General features: G+C 52.0%; 1 protein-coding gene across 1 annotated transcript; it reads right to left on the bottom strand.

Moving 5' to 3' along the window:
* Positions 1–237: 237 nt before the first annotated feature.
* Positions 238–26,799, bottom strand: GALP (galanin like peptide). Its single transcript, XM_035286333.3, has 7 exons — positions 26,031–26,799; positions 14,962–15,050; positions 12,827–12,947; positions 7,109–7,157; positions 5,931–6,011; positions 4,193–4,270; positions 238–778 (listed from the first exon to the last, which is right to left on the bottom strand). Exons 3-7 carry the CDS (start codon positions 12,908–12,910, stop codon positions 732–734), a joined length of 339 nt encoding a protein of 112 aa, XP_035142224.2. The 5' UTR covers positions 12,911–12,947; positions 14,962–15,050; positions 26,031–26,799; the 3' UTR covers positions 238–731.
* Between the last annotated feature and the right edge of the window lie 162 nt (positions 26,800–26,961).

The raw sequence follows: 26,961 nt of genomic DNA, 5'->3' as shown, positions 1-26,961 counted from the left end.
ATCATCCTGGATTTTGCTACCCCTAAAAAAATCCCCAGACTACGCCTGTAGTCCCAGCTACTCGGGGAAGCTGAGGCAGGAGAATTGCTGAGCTTGGGAGGCGGAGGTTGCAGTGAGCCAAGATGCCGCCACTGCACTCCAGCCTGGGTGACAGAGCGAGACTCCGTCTCAAAAAAAAAAAAAAAAAAAAAAGGAAAAAAAATTCCCAGACTAATTAAAAAAAAACAAACAAACAGATGATTTGACAAGAAATATTTTATTCTCTCCATTCTGCTTCAAACTGCCTCCCTTTATTTCTGGAGGAGACTCCCGTGGATAAAAGTAGGCTACTTTGAAGAACGTTTTCAAGTCAAGACACAGACTCTCAGACTTAACAGCGTTATTTGTATTACTCAACAGCTCATGTTATACTTGGAATGATTCTAAAGAACACGATTACTTTCAATGTGTTGCAGGAAAATTCCCTGATTACCCCAGAATCTTCCAAACAGTCCTCAGATTGCCATTGCCTCATTAACAACACGTTATACTGATTCCAAGAATGAATCAATCAAACCTAACCCACGCCAGAAGTGTTTTAGAGTAAGGCAAGTGCTTCCCAACGTCTTCGTGAGACCCGAGGACTTAACTTGAGGATCTGAGTCGCAGCCTAGGGTACCTAGAAAGGGTTTCAGAAGGAACAGAAGGAGCCGGAGGAGGAGAGGAACAGGGATTCGTAGATATCTGTGACTTCAGACGTCTTGCTCCTTGGGAATGTTCCCGCTGAGCATGCCCAGATCTGTGGGAGAAAAGGAGGTGAACTGGTTTTTCTCACTGTCGCTCCCCAAACCAGGTTCTTGAGGTTGGGAATGAAACTAGAGAGGAAGATCTCTTTAGGTCATCTGAGAGCCGCCTTTTCTTTTCCCTCTCTCTTTCCTTTTCCTATTTGTTTATTTATTTATTTTTGTCTTTACATGGAGTCTTGCTCTTTCGCCAGGCTGGAGTGCAGTGGCATGATCTCGGCTCACTGCAAACTCCGCCTCCCGGGTTCAAGCCATTCTCCTGCCTCAGCCTCCCAAGTAGCTGGGATTACAGGCGTGAGCCAATGCACCTGGCTAATTTTTCTATTTTTAGTAGAGATGTTTTTTTTTTTTTTTTGAGACGGAGTTTCGCTCTTGTTACCCAGGCTGGAGTGCAATGGCGCGATCTCGGCTCACCGCAACCTCCACCTCCTGGGTTCAGGCAATTCTCCTGCCTCAGCCTCCTGAGTAGCTGGGATTACAGGCACGCGCCACCGTGCCCAGCTAATTTTTTGTATTTTTAGTAGAGATGGGATTTCACCATGTTGACCAGGATGGTCTCGATCTCTTGACCTCGTGATCCGCCCGCCTCGGCCTCCCAAAGTGCTGGGATTACAGGCACGCGCCACCGTGCCTGGCTAATTTTTTGTATTTTTGGTAGAGATGGGATTTCACCATGTTGACCAGGATGGTCTCAATCTCTTGACCTCATGATTCACCCGCCTCAGCCTCCCAGAGTGCTGGGATTACAGGCGTGAGTGACCGCGCCCGGCCGAGATGGGGTTTCACCAAGTAGGCTGGGCTGGTCTTGAACTCCTGTCCTCAGGTGATCCACGCGCCTCAGCCTCCCAAAGCGCTGGGATTACAAGCCTGAGCCACTGCACCTGGCCGCTTTCCTTCATTTTCCTCTCCCCACATATTTTCCCTTTTCATCCCCATTTTAAGAAGGTGGTGGTGGGTGTTTTCAGGAGTCAGAATGTCCTTGAGGTGAAGGAGGAAATTAGTGAATTCAGGGCGTGTATTTTATCCGGCATTGTCCAGTACATGCTTTGGAAATCAGTTAGTGGAGCTGAAATAAGGACATAGCGTTTCCAAGATTTGGGATAGGGCTAAGAAGGAGCGGGGGTTGGGGTGGAAGTCCAGTGAAAGGAAAGCTGGAAAAGCAGGGGTTGGGGCCTCTGCTGAGCTCATGACTGGGTGGGAAGAGGGCAGCCGAAGGCTGTGTTTGGATCATTTAATACATTCCCTTAACAAATATTTACCAAGTACCTACTATGTGCCATGCATTGTGCTAGGCAGTGCGTAACACAAAGGCCCCCACTCGTATAGGCCGGGCGCGGTGGCTCACGCCTGTAATCCCCACATTTTGGGAGGCAGAGGCAGGTGGATTGAGGTCAGGAGTTTGAGACCAGCCTGGCCAACATGGCGAAACCCCGTCTCTACTAAAAATACAAAAATTAGCCAGGTGCGGTGTCGTGTGCATGTAATCCCAGATACTCGGGAGGCTGAGGCAGGAGAGTCGCTTGAACCCAGGAAGCAGACGTTGCAGTGAGCCAAGGTCATGTCACTTCATTCCAGCCTGGGCGACAGAGTAAGACTCCATGTTAAAAAAAAAAAAAAAGAAGAAGAAGACAATGCAGGAAATGAAGGTCTTATTTAGGAGAGAGGCTGAAGTTGGAAGTGAACCACGAGGTCAGTGTGTGGGGTTTGAGGTTGATGTTGCAGCTAAGGTTAAGCTTGGGGGTGACACTGGAGCAGGTCAAGGCTGGGTGTGGGGTCCTGATTGTGGAAGTGCTAGATGGAGAGTGGAAAGGAGAGCCGGACCACGAGGCGGGATGGGAGGTGAAGGAAGAGAGTTCAAGGGAGCAGTCGAGGCCAGGATGGGGATTCACATTTGAGGATGAGCGGACTGGGTAGGGGCTGTGTGTGAGGGTGAGTGGACGGGGTCGGGGATGTGTGTGATGGTGAGTGGATGGGGTAGGGGCTGTGTGTGAGGGTGAGTGGACGGGGTAGGGGCTGTGTGTGAGGGTGACTGGACGGGGTAGGGGCTGTGTGTGATGGTGAGTGGACGGGGTAGGGGCTGTGTGTGAGGGTGAGTGGACGGGGTAGGGGCTGTGTGTGAGGGTGGGTGGACGGGGTAGGGGCTGTGTGTGAGGGTGAGTGGACGGGGTAGGGGCTGTGTGTGAGGGTGGGTGGACGGGGTAGGGGCTGTGTGTGAGGGTGACTGGACGGGGTAGGGGCTGTGTGTGATGGTGAGTGGACGGGGTAGGGGCTGTGTGTGAGGGTGAGTGGACGGGGTAGGGGCTGTGTGTGAGGGTGAGTGGACGGGGTAGGGGCTGTGTGTGAGGGTGACTGGACGGGGTAGGGGCTGTGTGTGATGGTGAGTGGACGGGGTAGGGGCTGTGTGTGAGGGTGAGTGGACGGGGTAGGGGCTGTGTGTGAGGGTGAGTGGACGGGGTAGGGGCTGTGTGTGAGGGTGAGTGGACTGGGTAGGGGCTGTGTGTGAGGGTGAGTGGACGGGGTAGGGGCTGTGTGTGATGGTGAGTGGACGGGGTAGGGGCTGTGTGTGATGGTGAGTGGACGGGGTAGGGGCTGTGTGTGAGGGTGAGTGGACGGGGTAGGGGCTGTGTGTGATGGTGAGTGGACGGGGTAGGGGCTGTGTGTGAGGGTGAGTGGACGGGGTAGGGGCTGTGTGTGAAGGTGAGTGGACGGGGTAGGGGCTGTGTGTGAGGGTGAGTGGATGGGGTCCGGGCTGTGTGTGAGGGTGAGTGGACGGGGTGGGGGCTGTGTGTGAGGGTGAGTGGACGGGGTAGGGGCTGTGTGTGATGGTGAGTGGACGGGGTGGGGGCTGTGTGTGAGGGTGACTGGACGGGGTAGGGGCTGTGTGTGAGAGTGAGTGGACGGGGTGGGGGCTGTGTGTGAGGGTGGGTGGACGGGGTAGGGGCTGTGTGTGAGGGTGAGTGGATGGGGTGGGGGATGTGTGTGAGGGTGAGTGGACGGGGTAGGGGCTGTGTGTGAGGGTGAGTGGACGGGGTAGGGGCTGTATGTGAGGGTGAGTGGACGGGGTAGGGGCTGTGTGTGAGGGTGAGTGGATGGGGTAGGGGCTGTGTGTGAGGGTGAGTGGACTGGGTATGGGCTGTGTGTGAGGGTGAGTGGACGGGGTAGGGGCTGTGTGTGAGGGTGAGTGGACGGGGTAGGGGCTGTGTGTGAGGGTGAGTGGATGGGGTCCGGGCTGTGTGTGAGGGTGAGTGGACGGGGTAGGGGCTGTGTGTGATGGTGAGTGGACGGGGTAGGGGCTGTGGGTATAGCTGAGGAGGTCCATGGTTGGCTCCAGTTCCCTCCCTTTTTTCCGTTACCCTCAAAGCTCTGCCTGCCCTTCTGTCTGTGTCTCTCCTCTGTGTTTCCTGCTTTACCTCCCGTCTCTGGCTTGGCAGAAGTCTCCATCAGAGTCCTCTTGGAGGCCTGCTGAGCGCGGGAATAGGGAAGCCCATCTACAAACAAAAACACAGCGTTCACATTCTCACGTATAAGTGGCAGCTAAATGATGAGAACCCACGGACATACAGAGGGAACAGCAGACGATGGGCCCACCGGATGTGGGCGAGGGGAGGAGGGAGAGGAGCAGGAAAGAATCGTGATTGCTCACTCAGCTTGGTACCTGGGTGATGAAATAATCTGTCCAACAAACCCCCGTGACACAAGTTTTCCTGTATAACAAAACCTGCATATGTACCCCGTAACCTACAATAAACGTTTAAAAAGTATATAAGGCCAAGTGCGGTGGCTCACACTTGTAATCCCTGCACTCTGGGAGGCCGAGGCAGGCGGATCACCTGAGGTTAGTCGTTTGAGATCAGCCTGGCCAACACAGTGAAACCCCATCTCTACTAAAAATCCAAAATTAGCTGGGCATGGTGGTGGGTGCCTGTAATCCCAGCTACTCAGGAGGCTGAGGCAGGAGAATCGCTTGAACCCAGGAGGCAGAGGTTGCAGTGAGCCAGGATCACGCCACTGCACTCCAGCCTGAACAACAGAGCGAGACTCTGTCGCAAAAAAAAAAAAAAAATTTCGAAGAAGGAATGTGACTAGTGTGTAACGAGTAGAACCCACAGACCGTGTGAACATCCTGTGATGCGCAGGACTGGCCCCCAGAGCAGGGAATTATCCAGCCCCAAACGCCAGTTGTGCCCGAGCTGAGAAGCCGTGCCCTAAATTCTCTTCATTTCCCACCAGTGTTAGGGACAAGGATGAGGCTGTGTTGAAGTCACGTGTGGCTTTCACAGTGTGCACATTCAAGTGTCCACACCCCCCGGCACCTCTGCAATTCGGTCCTTTGAGATGTAGAATGGGAAGGAGGGGGGAACCCCAGAAAGAGTATCTGGTCACCTGACTAGAGATAGGAAGAGACATGGCGGACGGGGAGTATTGACTCTTAACAGCCACGACCCAATTCATTTCTTTTTTTTTCTTCTTTTTTGAGATGGAGCCTCACTGTGTCACCCAGGCTGCAGCGCAGTGGCTCCATCTCGGCTCACTGCAACCTCCACCTCCCGGGTTCAAGTGATTCTCCTGCCTCAGTGTCCTGAGTAGCTGGATTACAGGTGTCTGTCACCATGCCAGGCTGGTATTTGTATTTTTAGTAGAGATGGGGTTTCACCACGTCGGCCAGGCTGGTCTTGAACTCCTGACCTCAGGTGATCCACCTGCCGTGGCCTCCCAATGTGCTGGGATTAGAGGCGTGAGGCACCGCGCCCGGCCGACCCGTTTCATTTCTACCATATGCTAGACAGTTCCAGGAAACACATGTGCATTTTCTCACTGAGTCATGCAACTAAACCCTGAGTTTATTCCATTTATGCATTTCAAATTGGAGGACTCTGGTGAGGACTCTGGTGAGGCAAAGAGGAAGTATGCGGCCCGTGGTTCAAAAACGATTCAGAATTTCAAGTTGGTGACAAATGGCATTAAAGCAAGCGCGGGCTCCGGGAGACTGCACAGAAGCCTGAAGGAAAGGCATCACCTGCCTGAGGCTCCCCACATAGTAAGTGACAGGGTGAGGGCCAGAGCTCACATCGACCCATTTCCAAAGCCAGCAGAGAGCCGGCGGACAAGGACGCCGGAGAAGACGTCTAAAAGTCCCCGTTCACTCACCGATGGCCTTCCACAGGTCCAGGATCACCAGGGCGGCCTCCCTGTCCCGGTCTTGGTCACCCGTCTGGGGAAGGTGGAGGACTGGATGGGGGTGGAGAGAGCAAGAGCAGCTGGTCGGTGAACACATAATCCAGCGATTCCACAGCACGGCTCACTGGACGCGGCGCCTCCACCGCTGTAGGACGGGGTGCCTGTTGGCTGTTCCCACCCGTGGCTGAGAGTGGGGTCACTCACTGAAAATTACACTGCTGCTAACGGCAGGACCGGCTTTGAACCCACCTCTGTCCGGCTCCACATCTCACGTCCCTTCTGCTCTGCCGCACTGTCTCTGGAGCCGGGGTTTCCGTGTATGAAGCTCAGGCTGAAACCTACCTTGAGCACCACGGGAACCTCGGTATTTTACTGATTTAATGCTCACTAGTCAGCATGTGGCCATGGGCACACCTGATGCCCAGGGAAGATGCAAGTGGGGAGACGGGGAGACACGAATGGAGGAAAAGAGAAAAAAAAGAGTAGCAGCTAATCGTTACACGGTGCCTGCTACGCACCACCTATTGTTCTATTAATAACTCAGTCCTCCAAACACTCACTGGCACAGATGAGGAAACTGAGGCACGGAGAGATCAAGGCTGCGGCTGGGTGCGGTGGCTCATGCCTGTAATCCCAGCACTTTGGGAGGCCAAGGTGGGCAGATCACAAGGTCAGGAGTTCGAGACCAGCCTGACCAACATGATGAAACCTCCGTCTCTACTAAAGATACAAAAAAAAAAAAAAAATAGCCAGGCATGGGTTGGCAGACACCTGTAATCTCAGCTACTCAGGAGGCCGAGGGAGGATAACTGCTTGAACCCAGGAGATGGAGGTTGCAGTGAGCCAAGATTGCACCATTGAACTCCAGCCTGTGTGACAGAGTGAGACTCTGTCAAAAAAAAAAAAAAGAGAGAGAGAGAGAGGGATGAAGGTTGCAAACCAAGCAGAGCTGGGATTTGCGCCCAAGGCTCTGGTTCAAGTCCACACACCCATCGCTCCGCCTAGACTAACCCTTGAGACAGGTCTGCAGATAAACCCATGGGTCTCAGTGAATGTGGGTGAGGGTCTTTACAAGCCACAAACTCACGGCTTGCAGCAAGCAGGCAGACTCAGGCCAGGGGTGGCGAGCTGAGAGCAGCCTCACTCACCGGGACCCAGAAGGTAGCCAGCGCTGTTGAGGGTCCAGCCTCCTCGCCCCTGGATAGAGAAGCAGAAATCAAGACTCAGGCAGACAGAAAGGGTGGCAGGCATCCCACAGGTCCAGGGTGACGTGGGTCACCATAACCACCTTCCCACTAGGCTGTGGAGCAGGTTCACTTTAATCCCCAGTCCACCGATGAGGAAACTGAGGGTGTCCTGAGACGAAGCAACTTTGCCTGGAAAGAAAGCTTAAAGGGTTCTGCTGTGCGAGGAGAAAGGGGTTATCAGGGGTTGGCGGGGAGAGAAATCAACATGGACAGTTTCAGTTATTCAGGATAAAGAGGTCCTAGAGGTCGTGGGCACGTCGTGCCTGCAGCCAGCAACACGGTGTGGGGCACTTTAGAGACATGTTAAGGCTGGGCGTGGTGCTCACGCCCGTCATCCTAGCATTTTCGGAGGCGGAAGCAGAAGGATGGCTTGAGAACAGGAGTTCAAGGCCAGCCTGGGCAACGTGGCAAAACCTCGCCTCTACAAAAAACACAAAAACCAGGCTGGGCATGGTGGCTCACGCCTGTAATCCCAGCACTTTGGGAGGCTGAGGTGGCCGGATCACCTGAGGTCAAAAGTTCGAGACCAGCCTGGACAACATGGAGAAACCCCATCTCTACTAAAAAGAAAAAAATTAGTGGGGTGTAATGTCAGCTACTTGGGAGGCTGAGGCAGGAGAATCGCTTGAATGCGGGACGTGGAGGTTACAGTGAGCCGGGATTGCACCGCTGTACTCCAGCCTGGGCAACAGAGTGAGACTTCGTCTCAGAAAAATAAAATAAGAAATTAGCTAGGCATGGTGGCGTGCACCTGTAGGTAAGAGGACCGCTTGAGCTCAGGAGTTTGAGGCTGCAGTGAGCTATGATCAAACCCCTGCACTCCAACCTGGGTGACAGAGCAAGATCCTGTCTCAATAAATAAGTAAAAATATGAAACTAGATCTCGTGATAAGGATTCTTACCAAAACATCTGCAGACACACACACAAGAACACGGGCCTTTCTGGAGGTGGCGATGGATACATTCAGGACTTCGGCTGTGGTGACGGTGTCACAGGTGTATGTGTAGCTCCAAACGCTTTGAGATGCATACATTCAATGTGTGCATTTTCTGTCATTTTTTGGTTTTGAGATGGAGTTTTGCTTTTGTTGCCCAGGCTGGAGTGCAGTGGTGCGATCTCAGCTCACCACAACCTCCGCCTCCCACGTTCAAGCGATCCTCCTGCCTCAGCCTCCTGAGTAGCTGGGATTACAGGCATGTACCACCACGCCCAGCTAATTTTGTAATTTTAGTAGAGAGAGTTTCTCCATGTTGGTCAGGCTGATCTCAAACCCCCAACCTCAGGTGATCCGCCTGCCTCACCCTGTCAAAGTGCTGGGATTATAGGCATGAGCCACCACATCCAGCCATTTTTTGCATGTTAATTATACCGTAATAAAACTTAAAGAAGCACCACTGTAAATTCTTTCCCTGTGTAGGGTACGGTCATAGATCATCAAGTCCCTTTGAGAATGATATTGCCCAACATTTACTGTGGGCTTACCCTATGCCGGCATCTATTCTAAGCAGGACTGGCTACGGAATGTGTGGGGTCCAGTGCAAAGAGAAAATATGGGGCCCATTCTTCAAAAAGGATTCCGAATTTCAAGCTGGTGACAAAAGAACGTTCAACCAAGCTCGGGACCCAGGGAACGGCACAGGTTGCATGCCCGTCAGCCCAGCTCTAGTTCCCAGCTCTTGACATGTTTATTTTATTTTATTTATTTCCTTTTTTTGAGACGGAGTTTCGCTCTTGTCACCCAGGCTGGAGTGCAATGGGGTGAGCTCGGCTCACCGCAACCTCCGCCTCCTGGGTTCAGGCAATTCTCCTGCCTCAGCCTCCCGAGTAGCTGGGATTACAGGCACGCGCCACTATGCCCAGCTACTTTTTTGTATTTTTAGTAGAGACGGGGTTTCGCCATGTTGACCAGGATGGTCTCGATATGTTGACCTCGTGTATGATTTAATGCTCACTAGTCAGCACGTGGCCATGGGCACACCTAATGCCCAGGGAAGATGCAAGTGGGGAGATGGGGAGAGATGAATGGAGGAAAAGAGAAAAAAACAGTAGCAGCTAATCGTTACACGGTGCCTGCTACGCACCACCTATTGTTCTATTAATAACTCAGTCCTCCAAACACTCACTGTCACAGATGAGGAAACTGAGGCACGGAGAGATCAAGGCTGCAGCTGGGTGCGGTGGCCACCCGCCTCGGCCTCCCAAAGTGCTGGGATTACAGGCTTGAGCCACCGCGCCCGGCCTTGACATGTTTATTTAACAACCCTCCCAGCAACCCTGGTGGGTAAAACTTACTATTAGCTTCACTAGAAAGAAGCTGTTGAGACCAGAAAGATTCAGGGAATTGCAACACGCTAAGTAGCACAGCATGGACTCAAACCCAGAGAGATTACAGACGCTTTTTTTTTTTTTGAGATGGAGTCTCACACCTCACTGGGTCACCCAGGCTGGAGTGTTGTGGTGCTATCTCGGCTCACTGCAACCTTGGCCTCCCTCCCACCATGTCCAGCTAATTTTTGTATATTTAATAGAGACGGGGTTTCACCATGTTGTCTAGGCTGGTCTCCAGCTCCTGACCTCAGGAGATCTGCCCACCTCAGCCTCCTAAAGTGCTGGGATGACAAGCCTGAGCCTCCACTCCTGCGCAGTCAGTAGATTCCAGACTCTTGAGGAGGATGTGCACTGAATATTTTCGCTACAGTGTTCCACTCTGTAAGATGGGAAGTAGCGGCCAGGCACGGTGGCTCACGTCTGTAATCCCAGCACTTTGGGAGGCCGAGGCGGGTGGATCACAAGGTCAACAGATCGAGACCATCCTGGTCAACATGGTGAAACCCCGTCTCTACTAAAAATACAAAAATTAGCTGGGCATGGTGGCGCGTGCCTGTAATCCCGGCTACTTGGGAGGCTGAGGCAGGAGAATTGCCTGAACCCAGGAGGCGGAGGTTGCGGTGAGCCGAGATCGCGCCATTGCACTCCAGCCTGGGTAACAAGAGAGAAACTCCGTCTCAAAATAAAATAAAATAAACAAATATCCTGGCAAGAACCCAGCCAGCACGGAGGAGAGCTGTTGTCCCAGCGCAGGGCAGCGGGTGCCAAGCCTGGGTCCTCTCTGTGGCTGCTGTGGTCAGCATTTCTTTCCTTTCCTTTCTGTTCTTTTTCTGTTTGTTGTTTCTTTGAGATAGAGTCTTGCTCTTCCGCCCCGGCTGGAGTGCAGTGGCACCATCTCAGCTCATTGCAACCTCAACCTCCTGGGTTCAAGCAATTCTCCTGCCTCAGCCTCTTGAGTAGCTGGGACTACCGTCACGCACAACCATACCCAGCTAATTTTTTTTTGAAACGGAGTCTCACTCTGTCAACCCAGGCTGGAGTGCAGTGGCGCGATGTTGGCTCACTGCAACCTCTGCCTCCTGGGTTCAAGTGATTCCCCGGCCACAGCCTCCCAAGTAGCTGGGACGACAGGTGGCCATCAGCACGCCCGGCTAATTTTTTGTGTTTTTAGTAGAGACAGGGTTTCACCGTGTTAACCAGGATGGTCTCAATCTGCTGACCTTGTGATCCACCTGCCTTGGCCTCCCAAAGTGCTGGGATTACAGGTGTGAGCCATCACGCCAGGCCATTAATTTTTTTTTTTAAGAGATGGAGGGTCTCACTATGTTGCCCAGGCTGCTCTCCAACTCCTGGACTCAAGCAGTCCTTTAGTCTTAGCTGCTCAAAGTACTGGAATTTCAGGGGTGAACCACTGTGCCTGGATGCTTTTTTTTTAATTGGCAGAGAAAATTTGCATTTTAAATCTAGGCATGGTGCACAACATGTGTAGAAATACGTCCACATTGTGGAGTGACTCCCTCAAGTTAATTAGTGTCTGCATTACGTCACGTGCTTGTCCCTTCTGTGGCGGGAACACTGAACATCCATCTATTCTCTTAGCAGTTTTCAAGTATACGACATATTGTTATCAACAACGCCACCATGTTCATTCCTCCCCTCCAACTGAAACTGTATGTATCCCCAGACCAACATCTCTCTCTTTTTCTTTTTTCTTTTTGAGACGGAGTTTCGCTCTTGTTACCCAGGCTGGAGTGCAATGGCGCGATCTCGGCTCACTGCAACCTCCGCCTCCTGGGTTCAGGCAATTCTCCTGCCTCAGCCTCCTGAGTAGCTGAGATTACAGACACGCGCCACCGTGCCCAGCTAATTTTTTGTATTTTTAGTAGAGATGGGGTTTCACCTTGTTGAGCAGGATGGTCTCGATCTCTTGACCTCGTGATCCACCCGCCTGGGCCTCCCAAAGTGCTGGGATCACAGGCGTGAGCCACCGTGTCCGGCCAACATCTCTTAATTATTAAATCCTCTTGGCTAAATAATGAGAGCTGTCTGCCATCTGAGTTAACACTGTTAACTTTTATAGTGCTGGAACTGGACAAAGAAGATCCATTCAGAGACCAGAGAGGTTAAGCAATGTGCCTGAAGTCACACAGCTCGAAAATCACAGATCCCAGATTTCAAACTCAACCCAACCTCTACAGCCCACACTGTGGAGGTATGCAATCACAGGTTTTCAAAGTGTCGCCCCAGGCTGGGTGCGGTGGCTGAGACCTGTAATCCTAGTGCTTTGAGAGGCCAAGGTGGGCGGATCACTTGGAGCCCGGAGGTCAGGAGTTCAAGACCAGCCTGGCCAACGTGGTGAAACACCATCTCTTCTTAATACAAAAAATTAGCCAGGCGTGGTGGCAGGCACTTGTGATCCCAGCTACTTGGGAGGCTGAGGCAGGAGAATTGCCTGAACCCAGGAGGCGGAGGTTGCGGTGAGCTGAGATCAAGCCACTGCACTTTAGCCTGGGTGGCAGAGGCGAGACTGAGACTCCATCTCAAACAAACCAAAAATCAACAACAACAAAGTGTGATCCCAAGAGTGAAATGCTGTCTCGAAAAAGAAGAAGAAAAAGTAATACCGGGACCCACTTTTTTTTTTTTTTGAGACGGAGTTTCGCTCTTGTTGCCCAGGCTGGAGTGCAATGGTGCGATCTCAGCTCACTGCCTCCTGGGTTCAAGAAATTCTCCTGCCTCAGCCTCCCAAGTACCTGGGATCACAGGCACACGCCACCACGCCCAGCTAATATTGTGTATTTTTATTAGAGACAGGGTTTCACCATGTTGGTCAGGCTGGTCTCGAACTCCTGACCTCCGGTGATCTGCCCGCCTCAGCTTCCCAAAGTGCTGGGATTATAGCTGTGAGGCACCGCGCCTGGCCGAAGGGTGCCAGTATCACTTGAAGTTGCCTTCTAGCTGCTGCTCACACATCCTGAGGGGCTGAAAAACAGGAGCGACAAGAAGCTGCCTCCGAAGGCATGTTTTTGCACCTCTGGGCAACGCTTGCTGTGAGGAGGTTTTAGCTTTGCGCACCCTGAACCCTGACCTTGTATTTTTCACCCACACTCTGTTCTATCCTCAGAGCCAAGATGAAGTCAGTGTCTGCCTTTCTTCTCATATTCCAGGACTTCAGCTTCTTCCCCAGGACCCCTGACTCAAGCCAGGAACATTTTTTAAAACTCTTCCCAGAGGGCAGGGATTTGGGGACGCCATGGTTTCCGAGGCGCTTAGGGAGGCGGAGGTATTACCTGGTGGGTAGGTGCGGATATCGGAGTCTTTGCCAGGCTCAGCAGGAGGATGAGGAGGAGGGCCAGGGGGGCGGAGGGAGCCATCGAGGGCAGGACGACAGGTGCCTACAGCCGCAAAACACTGCAGGGAGAGAATGATCACTCATTTTCCAAATTGGGGGCCAGGTACATTTCCAATAAGGACAGAGGAGACTGGGCACGGTGGCTCAAGCCTGTAATCCCAGCACTTTGGGAGGCTGAGGCGGGTGGATCACGAGTTCGAGAGATCGAGACCATCCTGGTCAACATGGTGAAACCCCGTCTCTACTAAAAATACAAAAAAAATTAGCTGGGCATGGTGGCGCGTGCCTGTAATCCCAGCTACTCAGGAGGCTGAGGCAGGAGAATTGCCTGAACCCAGGAGGCGGAGGTTTCGGTGAGCCGAGATTGCGCCATTGCACTCCAGCCTGGGTAACAAGAGCGAAACTCCGTCTCAGAAAAAAAAAAAAAAAAAAAAAAGGACAGAGGAATTTGATTTTTAGCTATGGAGGCATCACTGAGATACAACAATGATGCGTATTTAATGTACACATCCTGAGGAGTTTGACGTGTGCAGACAGTCCTGATGTTATTGCCACAGCCGCGGAGCTAAGACCTGTTCGTCACCTCCAGAAAGGCCCTGTGCTCTTCGATGATTTCCTTTTGGATAGAGCCCTTCACCTGCAATCTCCCCTCCCTTGTGGCTTTTTTGTTTTGTTTTTGAGATGGAGTTTCCCTCTTGTTGCCCAAGCTAGAGTGCAATGGCATGATCTCGGCTCACTGCGATTCTCCTGCCTCAGCCTCCTGTGTAGCTGGGATTACAGGCACCCACCACCGTGTCCGGCTAATTTTTGTATTTTTTGTTTGTTTGTTTTTGTTTTTTTGAGGCGGAGTTTCGCTCTTGTTACCCAGGCTGGAGTGCAATGGCGCGATCTCGGCTCACCGCAACCTCCGCCTCCTGGGTTCAGGCAATTCTCCTGCCTCAGCCTCCTGAGTAGCTGGGATTACAGGCATGCGCCACCATGCCCAGCTAATTTTTTTTTTTTTTTTGTATTTTTAGTAGAGACGGGGTTTCACCTTGTTGACCAGGATGGTCTCGATCTCTTGACCTCGTGATCCACCCGCCTCGGCCTCCCAAAGTGCTGGGATTACAGGCGTGAGCCACTGCGCCCGGCCTAATTTTTGTATTTTTAGGAGGGATGGGGGTTTCACCATGTTGGCCAGGCTGGTCTTGAACTCCTGACTTCCAGTGATCTGCCCATGAGCCACTGCACCCAGCCACGCTTCCACCTTTGCTGAAGTTTTTATGAAGCTTCGTTTTGAAATGTATGTATGTGGGTGAAACGAGAGAGTTGGTTGAGGGAAAATGGTGAACCCAGTAAGTGTGGGAAGCTGGGAACAAAAATATAGGAAAGAAACAAAAGCAGCAGGACGCATGAACGCCCCTGGGTTAAGAACTCCGGGGGAGTCCAAGTGCCCTGGCTCACACCTGCAATCCCAGCACCGAGAGGCTGAGGAGGTCAGATCACCTGAGGTCAGGAGTTGGAGACCAGCCTGGCAACACGGCAAAACCCTGGCTGTACTAAAAATACAAAAATTAGCCAGGTGAGATGGTGTGGGCCTGCAGCCCCAGCTACTCAGGAGGCTGAGGCAGGTGAATCGCTTGAACCTGGGAGGTGGAGGTTGCAGTGAGCCTAGATAGTGCCATGGCACTCCAGCCTGGGCAACAGAGTGAGACTTTGTCTCAAAAAGAAAAGAAAAGAAAGAAAAGGGAAGGGAAGGAGAGATGGAGGGAGGGAGGGAGAGAGAGAGAGAGAGAGAAAGAAAAGAAAGAAATAATAAAGAGAAAGGAAGGAAGGAAAGAAAAGAAAAAGAAAAGGAAATCCAGGGGAATTAACCCTCTCCTTCCTCAAACATCGGATCGGTCCGGCTGGTCCCCCCAGCACCCATGCCTTCTGCCTCACTGCCTCCTCCACTCCATCTTCAAACCCTTCTGTCCATGTACCTGCCCCTCACCTTTTTCCTGTCACCAATGCTGCCGTTTCTCCTGTTGTCCCCATCCCTCCACGCCCCCCATCACTCCCCCAGCCCTCGGCCCTCCCGGCCCAGGCTCTCACCTCGCTGCAGCTGGCTGCTCTCAGAAGCTCTCTCTGGCTCCCGGCTCCAGCGCCTGGACTCTGGTACCCACCCTGGGCTTTTATGCCTCCTGAGGAGACAATACAAGGGAGGGGGAAAGGGAGGGGATTAGGAGGAAGGGAGGAGAGGGAGAGGAAGCAGGTGGGGAAGAGTCATCCACTTCAGGGGCTTTCTTTTTTTCTTTTTTTTTGAGACAGTCTCAATCTGTCGCCCAGGCTGGAGTGCAATGGCATGATCTTTGCTCACTGCAACCTCCGCCTCCTGGGTTCAAGCGATTCTCCTGCCTCAGCCTCCCGAGTAGCCAGGACTACAGGCGCGCTAATTTTTGTATTTTTAGTAGAGACAGGGGTTTCATGATTTTGGCAAAGCTGGTCTTGAACTCATGACCTGAGGTGATCCACCCACCCACCTCAGCCTCCCAAAGTGCTGGGATTTACAGGCGTGAGCCACCGCGCCCCACTCCAGGGGCTTTCAATAGCTGGTCTCTGAGGTCAAGACGGACACCTCATCACAGGAAAAAGAAAAAAAAAAAAAAAAGCAGCTGTGCCTCAGTTTCCCCTGGTAGACCCTGCTCTTCCCCCTCATTCTCTGCCCCTTCATGTTCCAGCTGTGGTGTTTCAGGCTTTGCCACTATTCGGGGCTCTCCTCCCTCCCTCTCGTCTGCGTCGGGGGCTTGGCACGTGTCTTCCTGGGTGGTCTCCACTGGCACGCGGCGTCTCTGTTGCCCTGTTTTCCCCTCCGCCCCGTCAGTCCCTCCAGCCCTTGTACTTCTGTCTTGCACGGTGGACCCTTTTGTTTGTTCCTTGTGAGTTGTCGCTCTCCCCCTGACCCCGGCTAGGGGAGACCCCGTGAGGGGTGTCAACTGTGCCTTGTTCATGGCTGCGTCCCTAGCCCAGAGGTTCTCAACCGGGAGTGACTCCCTGCCCCAGTGTCACCCCAGCCTCACCCCAGGGCATCTGACCAAGTCTGAAGACTTTTGTACTTGGGACTGGGGAAGGACTCTCGGCATCTCGTGGGTGGAGGCCGGGGGCGCGGCTCAGCATCCCACAGGGCTCAGAGAAGGACCCAGCCCCAAAAGTCGACAGCACCAACGATGGGAAACCCCACAGCAGCCCCTAAAGCAGTGCCTGGAGCTCACTCAGTACTTGTTGGGCGACTCACGCCTATAATCCCAGCACTTTGGGAGGCCAACGCAGGCGGATCACCTGAGGTCAGGAGTTCGAGACCAGCCTGACCAACATACCAAAACGCCATCTGTACTAAAAATGCAAACTTAGCCAGGTGTGGTGGTGCACACCTGTAATCCCAGCCACTCAGGAGCCCGAGGCAGGAGGATCGCTTGAACATGACCCGAGACAGCCCCACTGCTCCCCAGCCCGGGCAACAAGAGCAAAACCCCACCTCAAAAAAAACAAAAACAAAGAGCGTGTGGTTGCTGCATTTCTTCTCCATCATGCGTGTTGATTTACCTGACTCTGCAGCACGCGCTCTCTCTGCCCTGACATCAGCTGCTTTCCAGAGGAAATGACCCTGGAAGAGCTTTCACTCCTGACCTGTCCCTCTGCTCTCAAAGGGACGGAGGGAGGGCCTGGTCCTGGCTGGGTTCTGTCTGCTCCTCTCCGCCGTGGGGCCGTCCTTCCGGCACTCTGTGGGTCTGTGGCTGGCACTCGTATCTTGTCCTGTCTTTACACACCCCCATAGCCCTCACCCCATCCTTTCTCATCCCAAGGGAAAAGGGAGACCTCCCCCACTTCCCAGGACACGGATGGAGTGAGAAGAAGAGGTGGGGGATGACAGACACACTCATGGGCGCCTGAGCCCCTCTCCGCTGTTTCTCTAAGCCCCTCACTCCTCATCCAGATGATGACGAAGATGACAGGAAGGTGTGAATGGCTTTGCTGGGAAGGAGGAAGGAGGAGGGGGGAGTGACGTCCACTCCACGTGAGACCAGGCAGAGGAGAGGGCGTGCTGAGGGCTTGGAGCTGGGTTACCTGGAGCCCGGGGGAGGGCCAGGGAAAAGTGGTAAGTCCTTGCTGCCCATTAGCTAGATGGTGAAAAATAAATGGGGTAGGTCCAAAGCTTGCCCCCTCCTCACACACACACACAGACACACACACACACACACACACACATGCAAAACTCAAGAAATGTCTGTTTCTTCTCATTTCTTTCTTTCTCGCTCTGTTTCCCAGGCTGGAGTGCAATTGTGCGATCTTGGCTCACGGCAACCTCCGCCTCCTGCATTCAGACAATTCTCCTGCCTCAGCCTCCTGAGTAGCTGGGACTACAGGCACGCGCCACCATGCCCAGCTAATTTTTTGTATTTTTTTATTAGTAGAGATGGGGTTTCACCATGTTGACCAGCTTGGTCTCGATCTCTCGACCTTGTGATCCACCCGCCTCGGCCTCCCAAAGTGCTGGGATTACAGGCATTTTTTTTATTTTGAAATAATTTCAGACTTACAGGAAAGTTGCTCAAAACATTCCCAGATATTCTGATTTTCCAAATATTTACATTTCACCACATTTCACTTCTGTGTTCTGTCTCCCTGCGTCCCCTCACCCCCTCCCCCTCTTCCTTCGCCCCCTCCGCTCTCTCCCTCCCTTCCTGCATGTGGGGGGAAAAGCCTGAAGTTGGGGAGCTGCTATGTCGCCTATCACCAGGAGGGGTCGTGAAACCCAGGTGGGCATCGGGAGACCGAGGGCCCCGGGCCAGAAGGCCTCGCAGCCCCCACCCCTACGCTGCCCCCTCCCTACCACACTTCTGTTGCTGAAGCCATTTGACTGAGTGAGTGAGTTGAGATGGAGTCTCGCTCTGCTGCCCAGGCTGGGGTGCCGTGGCACAATCCCGGTTCACTGCAACCTCTGCCTTCCAGGTTCTAGCAATTCTCCCTCCTCAGCCTTCTGAGTAGCTGGGATTACAGGAGTGTGCCGCTTTGCCCGGCGAATTTTTTGTATTTTAGTAGAGATGGGGTTTCACTGTGTGGCCCAGGCTGGCGTCGAACACCTGAGCTCACCGAATCCACCCACTTCGGCCTCCCAAAGTGCTAAGATTACAGGCATGAGCAACCGCTCAGGGCCGACTTAGATTTATTTGTAAACCCACATTATTGAGGGATAATCTGTATACCAAGAACTGCACTAGTTACTGTCACCACTCCATGGCTGTGACACAAATACCCCGACACCATCACCGCGGACCACGGTTCCCCTGTGGTTTTGTTTCTCTCTCTTTTTTTTTTTTTTTAATATTTGTGATAGGCTGGGCTTGGTGGCTCACACCTGTAATCCCAGCACTTTGGGAGGTCGAGGTGGGTGGATCACCTGAGGTCAGGAGTTCAAGACCAGCCTGATCAACATGGAGAAACCCCGTCCTTACCAAAAATACAAAATTAGGCCGGGCGCGGTGGCTCACGCCTGTAATCCCAGCACTTTGGGAGGCCGAGGTGGGTGGATCACGAGGTCAAGAGATCGAGACCATCCTGGTCAACATGGTGAAACCCCGTCTCTACTAAAAAAAAAAAATACAAAAAATTAGCTGGGCATGGTGGCACGTGTCTGTAATCCCAGCTACTCAGGAGGCTGAGGCAGGAGAATTGCCTGAACCCAGGAGGCGGAGGTTGCCGTGAGCCGTGATCACGTCATTGCACTCCAGCCTGGGTAACAAGAGCGAAACTCTATCTCAAAAAAAAAAAAAAAAGAAAAAGAAAATATTCTGGGACCTTTTTTTTGAGACGAAGTCCCACTCTGTCACCCAGTCTGGAGTATGGTGGGGCAATCTCAGTTCACTGCAACCTCTGCCTCCCAGGTTCAAGCCATTTTCCTGCCTCAGCCTCCCGAGTAGCTGGGATTACAGGGGCCCACCACCACACCCAGCTAACTTTTTGTATTTTTAGTACATACTGGTTTCACCATGTTGGCCAGGCTGGTCTTGAACTCCTGACTTCAGGTGATCCACCTGCCTCGGTCTCCCAGAGTGCTGGGATTACAGGCATGAGCCACTGCACCCCACCTCTGGGATTCTTTTTTTTCTTTTTCTTTTTTTACCCTGATTTTACAACCATGGGATTCTTAATATACACATCCAGATTGCCTTTCTTTTTTTTTTTTCTCTCTCTCCTTCCGGTCTGGGTAACCGACCAGATTGCCTTTCGACAATCACACACCAGTTTTCACTTCCATCAGCACCACAGAAAGATTCCCGTTTTACTTGAGAAAGTTACAGTTTTAAGTCCAGGTGTGGTGACTCACGCCTATAATCCCAGCACGTTGGGAGGCCGAGGCTGGCGGATCACGAGGTCAGAAGATTGAGACCATCCTGGCCAATATGGTGAAACTCCATCTCTACTAAAAATACTAAATTAGCCAGGCATAGTGGTGAGCACCTGTAATCCCAGCTACTCAGGAGGCGGAGGCAGGAGAATCATTTGAACCTGGGAGACAGAGGTTGCAGTGAGCTGAGATCGCACCATTGCACCCCAGCCTGGGTGACAGAGCAAGACTCCATCTCAAAACAGAAAAGAAAAGGAAAAAAAGTTACAGTTCTTAGGGAAAGTTCGTGGGAGAGGCTGGAAAAATACTGCTGATGTGGGAGAAATACCTCATCAAATTATTGAACAGGAAGGGTTGAATTCTTAGCTTTTCAAAGAGGGATGGGTGGGTGAGGCTGGAAATCACGCTGTTGGAAAGATTCAGGTGTGGAAGTGGCTACCGGAGGGGAATCTGCCTCAGGGAGAGAGGCGTCAGCGTGGACCCTCCCGGGAACATTTCTGTGCAGAGTCAAGGTGAGTCAGACAGAGGGAAGCGGAGCTGACGTGAGGTCCAGAGCTGAGAGCCGCATGTGAAGCACATCATCCAGGCTGACGCTGTGTTCACACGAGTGAGTCAAGTGGGGGCACGTGGAGAGGATCGGGCTGACTCAGGCGGGAGCCATCCAGGGCGGGAGGACGTCCTGGGTTTGTCAGATGAGGATGATGGGGAGGAGATGACATGAGCAGATGCCTCAGCCTTCCAAAGGCAGTGGCCGTCCAGTCACGAAAACAAGAGTACAGAAGCAACCGGCAGCCTCCTGGGACCCGGAATCAGAAGGGAAGCTGGAAACGGTGCACACTAGAGGTGGCCAGCTGGGAGATGGCGGGCTCTCCCATGTTGGTGGGCTGAGTCGTGCCTTTCTGGCTGTTGTTTTTCTGTTTTTTTTTTTTTTTTTTTCTTTTCTTTTTTTGAGACAGTTTCTGTCGCCCAGGCTAGAGTGCAGTGGCTCAATCGTGGCTCACTGCAACCCCTACCTCCTGGGTTTAAGCAATTCTCCTACCTCAGCCTCCTGGGTAACTGGCATTACAGGTGCCCGTCACCATGCCAGGCTAATTTTTGTATTTTTAGTAGATATGGGGGGATTTCACCATGTTGATCAGGCTGGTCTTGAACTCCTGACTTCAAATGATCCGCCCACCTCAGCCTCCCAAAATACTGGGATTAAAGGTGTTCAGCCACCATGCCCAACTGGCCTCTGTTTTTTTCAGTAGGTGCGCAGATAATATCAGTTAAATTGAAAAGCGGGTAGATATTGACAAGAATGGGAAGAGATAGCATTCTGGCATTGGCTTTGCCCAGAATGTCCCTGCCAGCTATGTGTGGATAACTTTCTATTATGGCCACCATCTTAAAAAACTTCTGTTTACTTATTTATGTATTTGCTTATTTTTGTCTTAAAAATTTTTAAACTTACAAATACAAATGAAATGTATTTATGGTATACAGTGTAATTTTTTTTGGGACAGAGTCTTGCTCTGTCTCAAGGTCAGGAGATCGAGACCATCCTGGCCAACGTGGTGAAACCCGGCTCTACTAAAAATACAAAAATTAGCTGGGCATGATGGCGCGTGCCTGTAATCCCAGCTACTCGGGAGGCTGAGGCAGGAGAATTGCCTGAACCCAGGAGGCGGAGTTTGCAGTGAACCGAGATCGCGCCATTGTACTCCAGCCTGGTGACAGAGCAAGACTCCGTCTCAAAAAAAAAAAAAAAAAAAAAAGAGCCTGCAACACAGTAGTTTTGGAAAAAAATGAAAAAATCGAGCTCAAAGAGCTCTGAGTATCACAGTGGCTTGAGGACGGGCCATAGCGTGAGGACCTGTTCAATGTGCAGATGTAAATGCCGTATCTTTCTAAATATACACATTTTACCCCGAGGAGCTAGGCAGGCCCCAAAAATCCATGCCCGCATTCTGTGTTGTCCGGGAGTTCGGCATTCATAAAAACAGCCGGGTGCAGCGGTCCACACCTGTGATCCCAGCCCGTTGGGAGGCCAGCGTGGGCAAGTTGCTTGAGCTCAGGAGTTTGAGACCAGCCTTGGCAACATAGCGACACCCCATCTACAAAAAAATACAAAAATTAACAGGGTGTCATGGTGTGTACCTGTGGTCCCAGCGCTCCCGAGGCCGAGGTGGGAGGACCGCTTGAGGCTGGGAGGTCGAGGCTGCAGCCAGCCCTGATGTGACCACTCAGGCCTGGGAGACACAGTGAGATCCCATCTCAGAAAAACAAGAGCCAAATACTCCGAAGATTTTGAAATGGAAATCCATATTTGTTTTTCCATCTCACCGAAGAATTCCCCACATATATGCAAAGTAAAACCACGAAAAGAGGGAGGGGAGAGTCCTGGTACAGGTTAAGAACAATTTGTACAAACATGTTCTTTCTCTGGCCCACCTGAGATGGGAGGTCAGCACCATGGGCGGGGAAGCCTGTGCCTTTCTTTCCTGTAACTCAGCTTGGAGGAAAGGTCCCTGTCTGCCACCGTGCTCAATATTCCATAGTGTCCCTTGACCAGTTTTTTTTTTTTAAGACGGAGTTTCGCTCTTGTTACCCAGGCTGGAGTGCAATGGTGCGATCTCAGCTCACCACAACCTCCGCCTCCTGGGTTCAGGCAATTCTCCTGCCTCAGCCTCCCGAGTAGTTGGGATTACAGGCACGCGCCACCATGCCCAGCTAATTTTTTGTATTTTTAGTAGAGACGGGGTTTCACCATGTTGATCAGGATGGTCTCGATCTCTTGACTTCGTGATCCACCCGCCTCGGCCTCCCAAAGTGCTGGGATTACAGGCTTGAGCCACTGCGCCCAGCCCGTTTTTTTTTAATTTTATTTTTTTTCTTATTACCCATTCACCTAATACACTTACGGCCCAATTCTTCCTTATCATGGACCCAAATTAAGCGGTTATAGTTAACCCTCTGAAGGACATGGGCGTGCTGTCGCTCGGGGTTGGGGATTTAGTTAGGACTAACACCCAGGGCCAGGCGCAGTAGTTCACACCTGTCATCCCAGCACTTTGGGAGGCTGAGGCGGGAGAACCACTTCAGGTCAAGAGTTCTAGACCAGCCTGGCCAACATGGTGAAACCCCGTCTCTACTAAAAATACAAATATTAGCCAGATGTGGTGGCGTGTGCCTGTAATCCCAGCTGCTTGGGAGGCTGAGGCAGGAGAATTGCCTGAACCCAGGAGGTGGAGGTTGCAGTGAGCTGAGATTTCGCCACCATGCCCAGCTAATTTTTGTATTTTTAGTAGAGACGGGGTTTCACCATGTTGACCAAGATGGTCTCGATCTCTTGACCTCATGATCCACCCGCCTCGGCCTCCCAAAGTGCTGGGATTACAGGCTTGAGCCACCGCACCCAGCTGCGTTGTGGTTTCTAATTGTTTTTGGTGCCTTCAGATTGTAGCTCACACAGTGTTTTGTTTATTTTTTATTTATGTTCAGATGAGGTCTGACTGTGTTGCTCATGCTGAAGTGCAATGGCACAGTCTCAGCTCACTGTGGCCTCCACTGCCCAGGCTCAAACAATCCTCCCACCTCAGCCTCCCGAGTACTGGGACTACAGGTGTGTGCTGCCACACGTAGCTAAATTCCCACACAGTGCTTTGAAAAATTGCCAATTGAATCGCAGGCATATAGGGTTTCAGAAATTTTACATAAAGATCTAGATTTCTTCTTTTTTTTTTGAGACAGATTCACTGTCATTCAAGTCGCTGGAGTGCAATGGCACGATCTCAGATCACTGCAGCCTCCGCCTCCCGGGTTCAAGCCATTCTCCTGCCTCAGCCCCCCAAGTAGCTGGGATTACAGGCGCCCACCACCATGCCCGGCTAATTTTTGCATTTTTAGTAGAGACGGGGTTTCCCCTTCTTGACCAGGATGGTCTCGATCTCTTGACCTCATGATCCACCTGCCTCGGCCTCCCAAAGTGCTGGGATTACAGGCTTGAGCCACCGCGCCCGGTCTACTTCTTGCTTTTCATGGCTTTTATACATAAAAGTGTATAAGATTCTCAAAGAATACAGTCGGCAATGCCAAGGGCAGGGTGCCCCTTGTGGGCTTGTCCCACATGGCTGCTCGGTGCTGCAAAGAAAAATCAGCACTGAGACAAAGGATCTTTCAGCAACGCGAGTTTTACCTCCTGGACTGCAGGAAGGGTACCCTCACTCGCCATCTTGCCCCAAGAGTACAATGAACAAAGGAAAACTGACAAATTTATTCCTTATGCATTTGGGGTCATCCTTACTGCTGTGTCTGATCTCCGTTGGCTGGAGCCAGACCTCACAGTCTAAACTAAAACCCGATTGGCTGATAACTTAAAACTTTTCTAAACAGGTAAAAGCAAGGGAGAGCTGGCACATGCCTGTGAGCACGTCCAGCACAGATACCTTGGTTAAAGTACAAGGACACAGAGTGCAGTACGTGCCTGTGAGCACGGCATGTCTAACAGCTACATGGGACAGGGCTTCAGAAAGAGTGATTAGCACACTTATTCTTAACGAGAAGGGAAACTTTAAAGAGGAACTCGTCTACTTCCCACATTCTGCCCTTGCTGAGCTCCTGGCATGGAAGGAAGGACAAGGCATGAATGAAGGCTGCTCTCAGCTCTAGCAGAACTCAGTCCGGCAGGAAGAGGGCCGTGGAAAGCAACCACTCCTGCACCATTGAGTGCTGTGGAGGTTCTGTGTTAGCAGCACGTGAATCGGACTCAGAAGCAGCGGTGTGCTGGAAAATCAGCTTTTCAAAATTAAAAAAAAAAAATGCCTGCATTTGTACCATTAGCCAATTCCCATGGTGTAAATATTCCATGAATGCCAATTTCTACATACTAACAGTTTACCAACCGGCTTACCACCCCCAAACAATCCTGAGTATTTAATGATTGGGTTTGGGTTTTTTTGTTGCTTTTTTTTTTTTTTTGAGACAGAGTCTTGCTGTGTTGCCCAGGCTGGAGTGCAGCGACACACTCTCAGCTCACTGCAAACTTAGCCTCCCAGTTCAAGTGATTCTTCTGCCTCAGCCTCCCAAGTAGCTGGGATTACAGGTGGCTGCCATCACTCCCAGCTAAGATTTGTATTTTTAGTAGAGACAGAGTTTCACTGTGTTGGTTACGCTGGTTTAGAACTCCTGATCTCAAGTGATCTGCCCGCCTTGGCCTCCCAAAGTGCTGGGATTACAGGCGTGAGTCACCGTGCCCAGAACTTTTCTTTTTTGAGATGGAGTCTTGCTGTGTCACCTAGACTGGAGTTCAGTGATGCCATCTTGGCTCACTGCAACCTCTGCCTCCTAGGTTCAAGCAATTCTCCTGCCTCAGCCTTCTAAGTAGCTGAGACTACAGATGTGTGCATGCTACCATACTGGCTAATTTTTGTATTTTTAGTAGAAATGAGGTTTTACCATGTTGGCCTGGCTGGTCTCAAACCCCTGACCTCAAGTCATCCTCCTGCAGCAGCCTCCTACGCACTGGGATTACAGGTGTGAGCATGACTTGTGGACTCCCCCAACTTAGCCCTCACTGTAACCCCCATGTTATGGATTGAATGTTAATGTCCATTCAAGGTTCATGTGATGGAAACTAAAACCCAACATGAGAGTACTAAGAGGGGGGTGTCTGAGGAGCAGTCTAGGGAGGGAGGGATAGATGGATGGAGACATAGTGACATAGACAGATGAGACAGATAGATAATAAATAGGTAAATGGGTAGGGCTTTGGGAACATGATCAAGTCATGTAAATAGGTAAATGGGTAGGGCTTTGGGGACATGATCAAGTCATGAGGGCTTCGTCCTTGCGAATGAGATTCATGCCCTTATTTATTATTTTTTTTGAGACAGAGTTTTGCTCTTGTCTTCCAGGCTGGAGTACGATGGCATGATCCCAGCACAGTACAACCCCTGCCTCCTGGTTCAAGAGATTCTCCTGCCTCAGCCTCCTGAGTAGCTGGGATCACAGGCACCTGCCACCACACCCAACTAATTTTGCATTTTTAGTAGAGATGGAGGTTTCACCACGTTAGCCAGGCTGGTCTCGAACACCCGACCTCAGGGATCTACCTGTCTCGGCCTCACAAAGGGCTGGGATTACAGGCGTGAGCCGCCGTGCCTGGCCGGATTCACGCACTTATAAAAGCGGCTCAGAGGAGCTCCCTTGGCCCTTCTACCGTGTGAGGACACAGCAAGAAGGCGCCATCTACCGAGCGGAGAGCAAACTCACGCCAGACACCGAAGCCGCCGGCGCCTTGACCTTGGACTCTCCAGCCTCCAGGAAGGTGAGCGGTAAATTTCTGTTGTGTGTAAATTGCCTGGTCTAAGATATTTTGTCAGAGCGGCCAGAGTGGACTTAGACAGCCCACTTGGCAGTTGACGGATCTAAGGTCAAAGACAGCGTGTCATTTGCCCAGAGCCTCAGAGAAAACCAAATGTGAGAGCCACGGTGGATGGACGCTGAGCTGTGGAGCCGGCAGCACGGTCCTCATTTCCCCACCATTGGCCGAGCTTGGTGAGTGGAAGGAAGCCCGGACCCCATGCCTGGGCTCCAGGGAGGCTGGAGGCCGAACCCCTTGATCCTGGAGGGGTAAGGAGTGACTCACAACGATTCCAGCTCGTTTTGCTTGCTTCTCATTCATCCTCCCCACAGCCGTGCGACACAGGCCACTGGGGGCTCCGCTGGATTGTGGTTCTACTCTGCCGAGCACTGATTCCACCCTTACGGAGCCCCCAGTCTTGTGGCAGCTACTCACCATATGCTCGGTGCAGTCGGAAGAGCACGGCTCTGGGCGTGCGCACGACAGAGGCTGGGGCAGGCTTCTCTGAGGCGTGCTGGCCTCCAGGCTGAGGCCTGAAGGAGGGGTTGGAGTTCACCAGGCAGAAGGAAGAAGAAACAATAACAGTTTATTACTACGTGGAGGCAAAAAGTCCTGTGCAAATGTCCTGCAGTGGGGCGGAGGGAGGAAGGCTGAAGGAGCTGGGCGACAGCTGGACCTGGAATGCAGGCCGCCTCGGGATGGGGGAGGGTAAGAGGTAGGCAGGGACCACCCCAGGAGGAACCTTCTAGTCTTGTCTTTTTTTTGGAGAAAGGGTCTCACTCTGTCACCCAGGCTGGAGTGCGGTGGCATGATTCTGGCTCCCTGCAACCTCCACCTCCCAGGTTCAAGCGATTGTGCTGCCTCAGCCTCCTGAGTAACTGAGATGCTGGACACCACGCCCAGCTAATTTTTGTAAGTTTAGTTGAGGTGGAGTTTTACCACGTTGGCCAGGCTGGTCTCGAACTCCTGACCTCAAGTGATCTACCCGCCTCGGCCTCCCGGGGTGCTGGGATTATAGGCGTGAGCCACGGTGTCCCGCCTGCCTTCTGAGTCTTTATCACAGGAGCACTCAGAAGTCACGAAATAAGTTTTAAGCTGGAAGGTAATGGGAACACATATGTGCTTTTAAAGACACACACACACACACACACACTCTCACTCTCTCTCTCTCTCTCTCTCTCTCTCTCTCTCTCTCTCTCTCTCCTGCTGCGGTATGGAGAGTGGACAGGAATGGGCAGAGAGGAAGCTGGAGAGGGATAAACTGGGAAGCCACTCCAGCTGTCCAGGGAGAGAGAGGAAGCTGCTTGACCTGAACGGTGGTGGGGGTTGAGGATGGACAGAAGGACTCAGTTTCAGGAGAATTTAA

The sequence above is a fragment of the Callithrix jacchus genome, chromosome 22 (assembly GCF_049354715.1).
Source record: "Callithrix jacchus isolate 240 chromosome 22, calJac240_pri, whole genome shotgun sequence".
Taxonomy (NCBI): domain Eukaryota; kingdom Metazoa; phylum Chordata; class Mammalia; order Primates; family Cebidae; genus Callithrix; species Callithrix jacchus.
This window is presented reverse-complemented; position numbering and strand designations above follow the sequence as displayed.

What these genes read in the sequence shown, in the direction of transcription:
- GALP (XM_035286333.3), bottom strand. Translation starts at nt 12,910, where the DNA reads ATGGCTCCCTCCGCCCCCCTGGCCCTCCTCCTCATCCTCCTGCTGAGC. An exon ending in GGACCTGTGGAAGGCCATCG is followed by an intron (nt 4,271 to 5,930) that starts GTGAGTGAACGG and finishes TTTTGTTTGTAG; the next exon opens with ATGGGCTTCCCTATTCCCGC. An exon ending in TGCCAAGCCAGAGACGGGAG is followed by an intron (nt 779 to 4,192) that starts GTAAAGCAGGAA and finishes TTTCTCCCACAG; the next exon opens with ATCTGGGCATGCTCAGCGGG.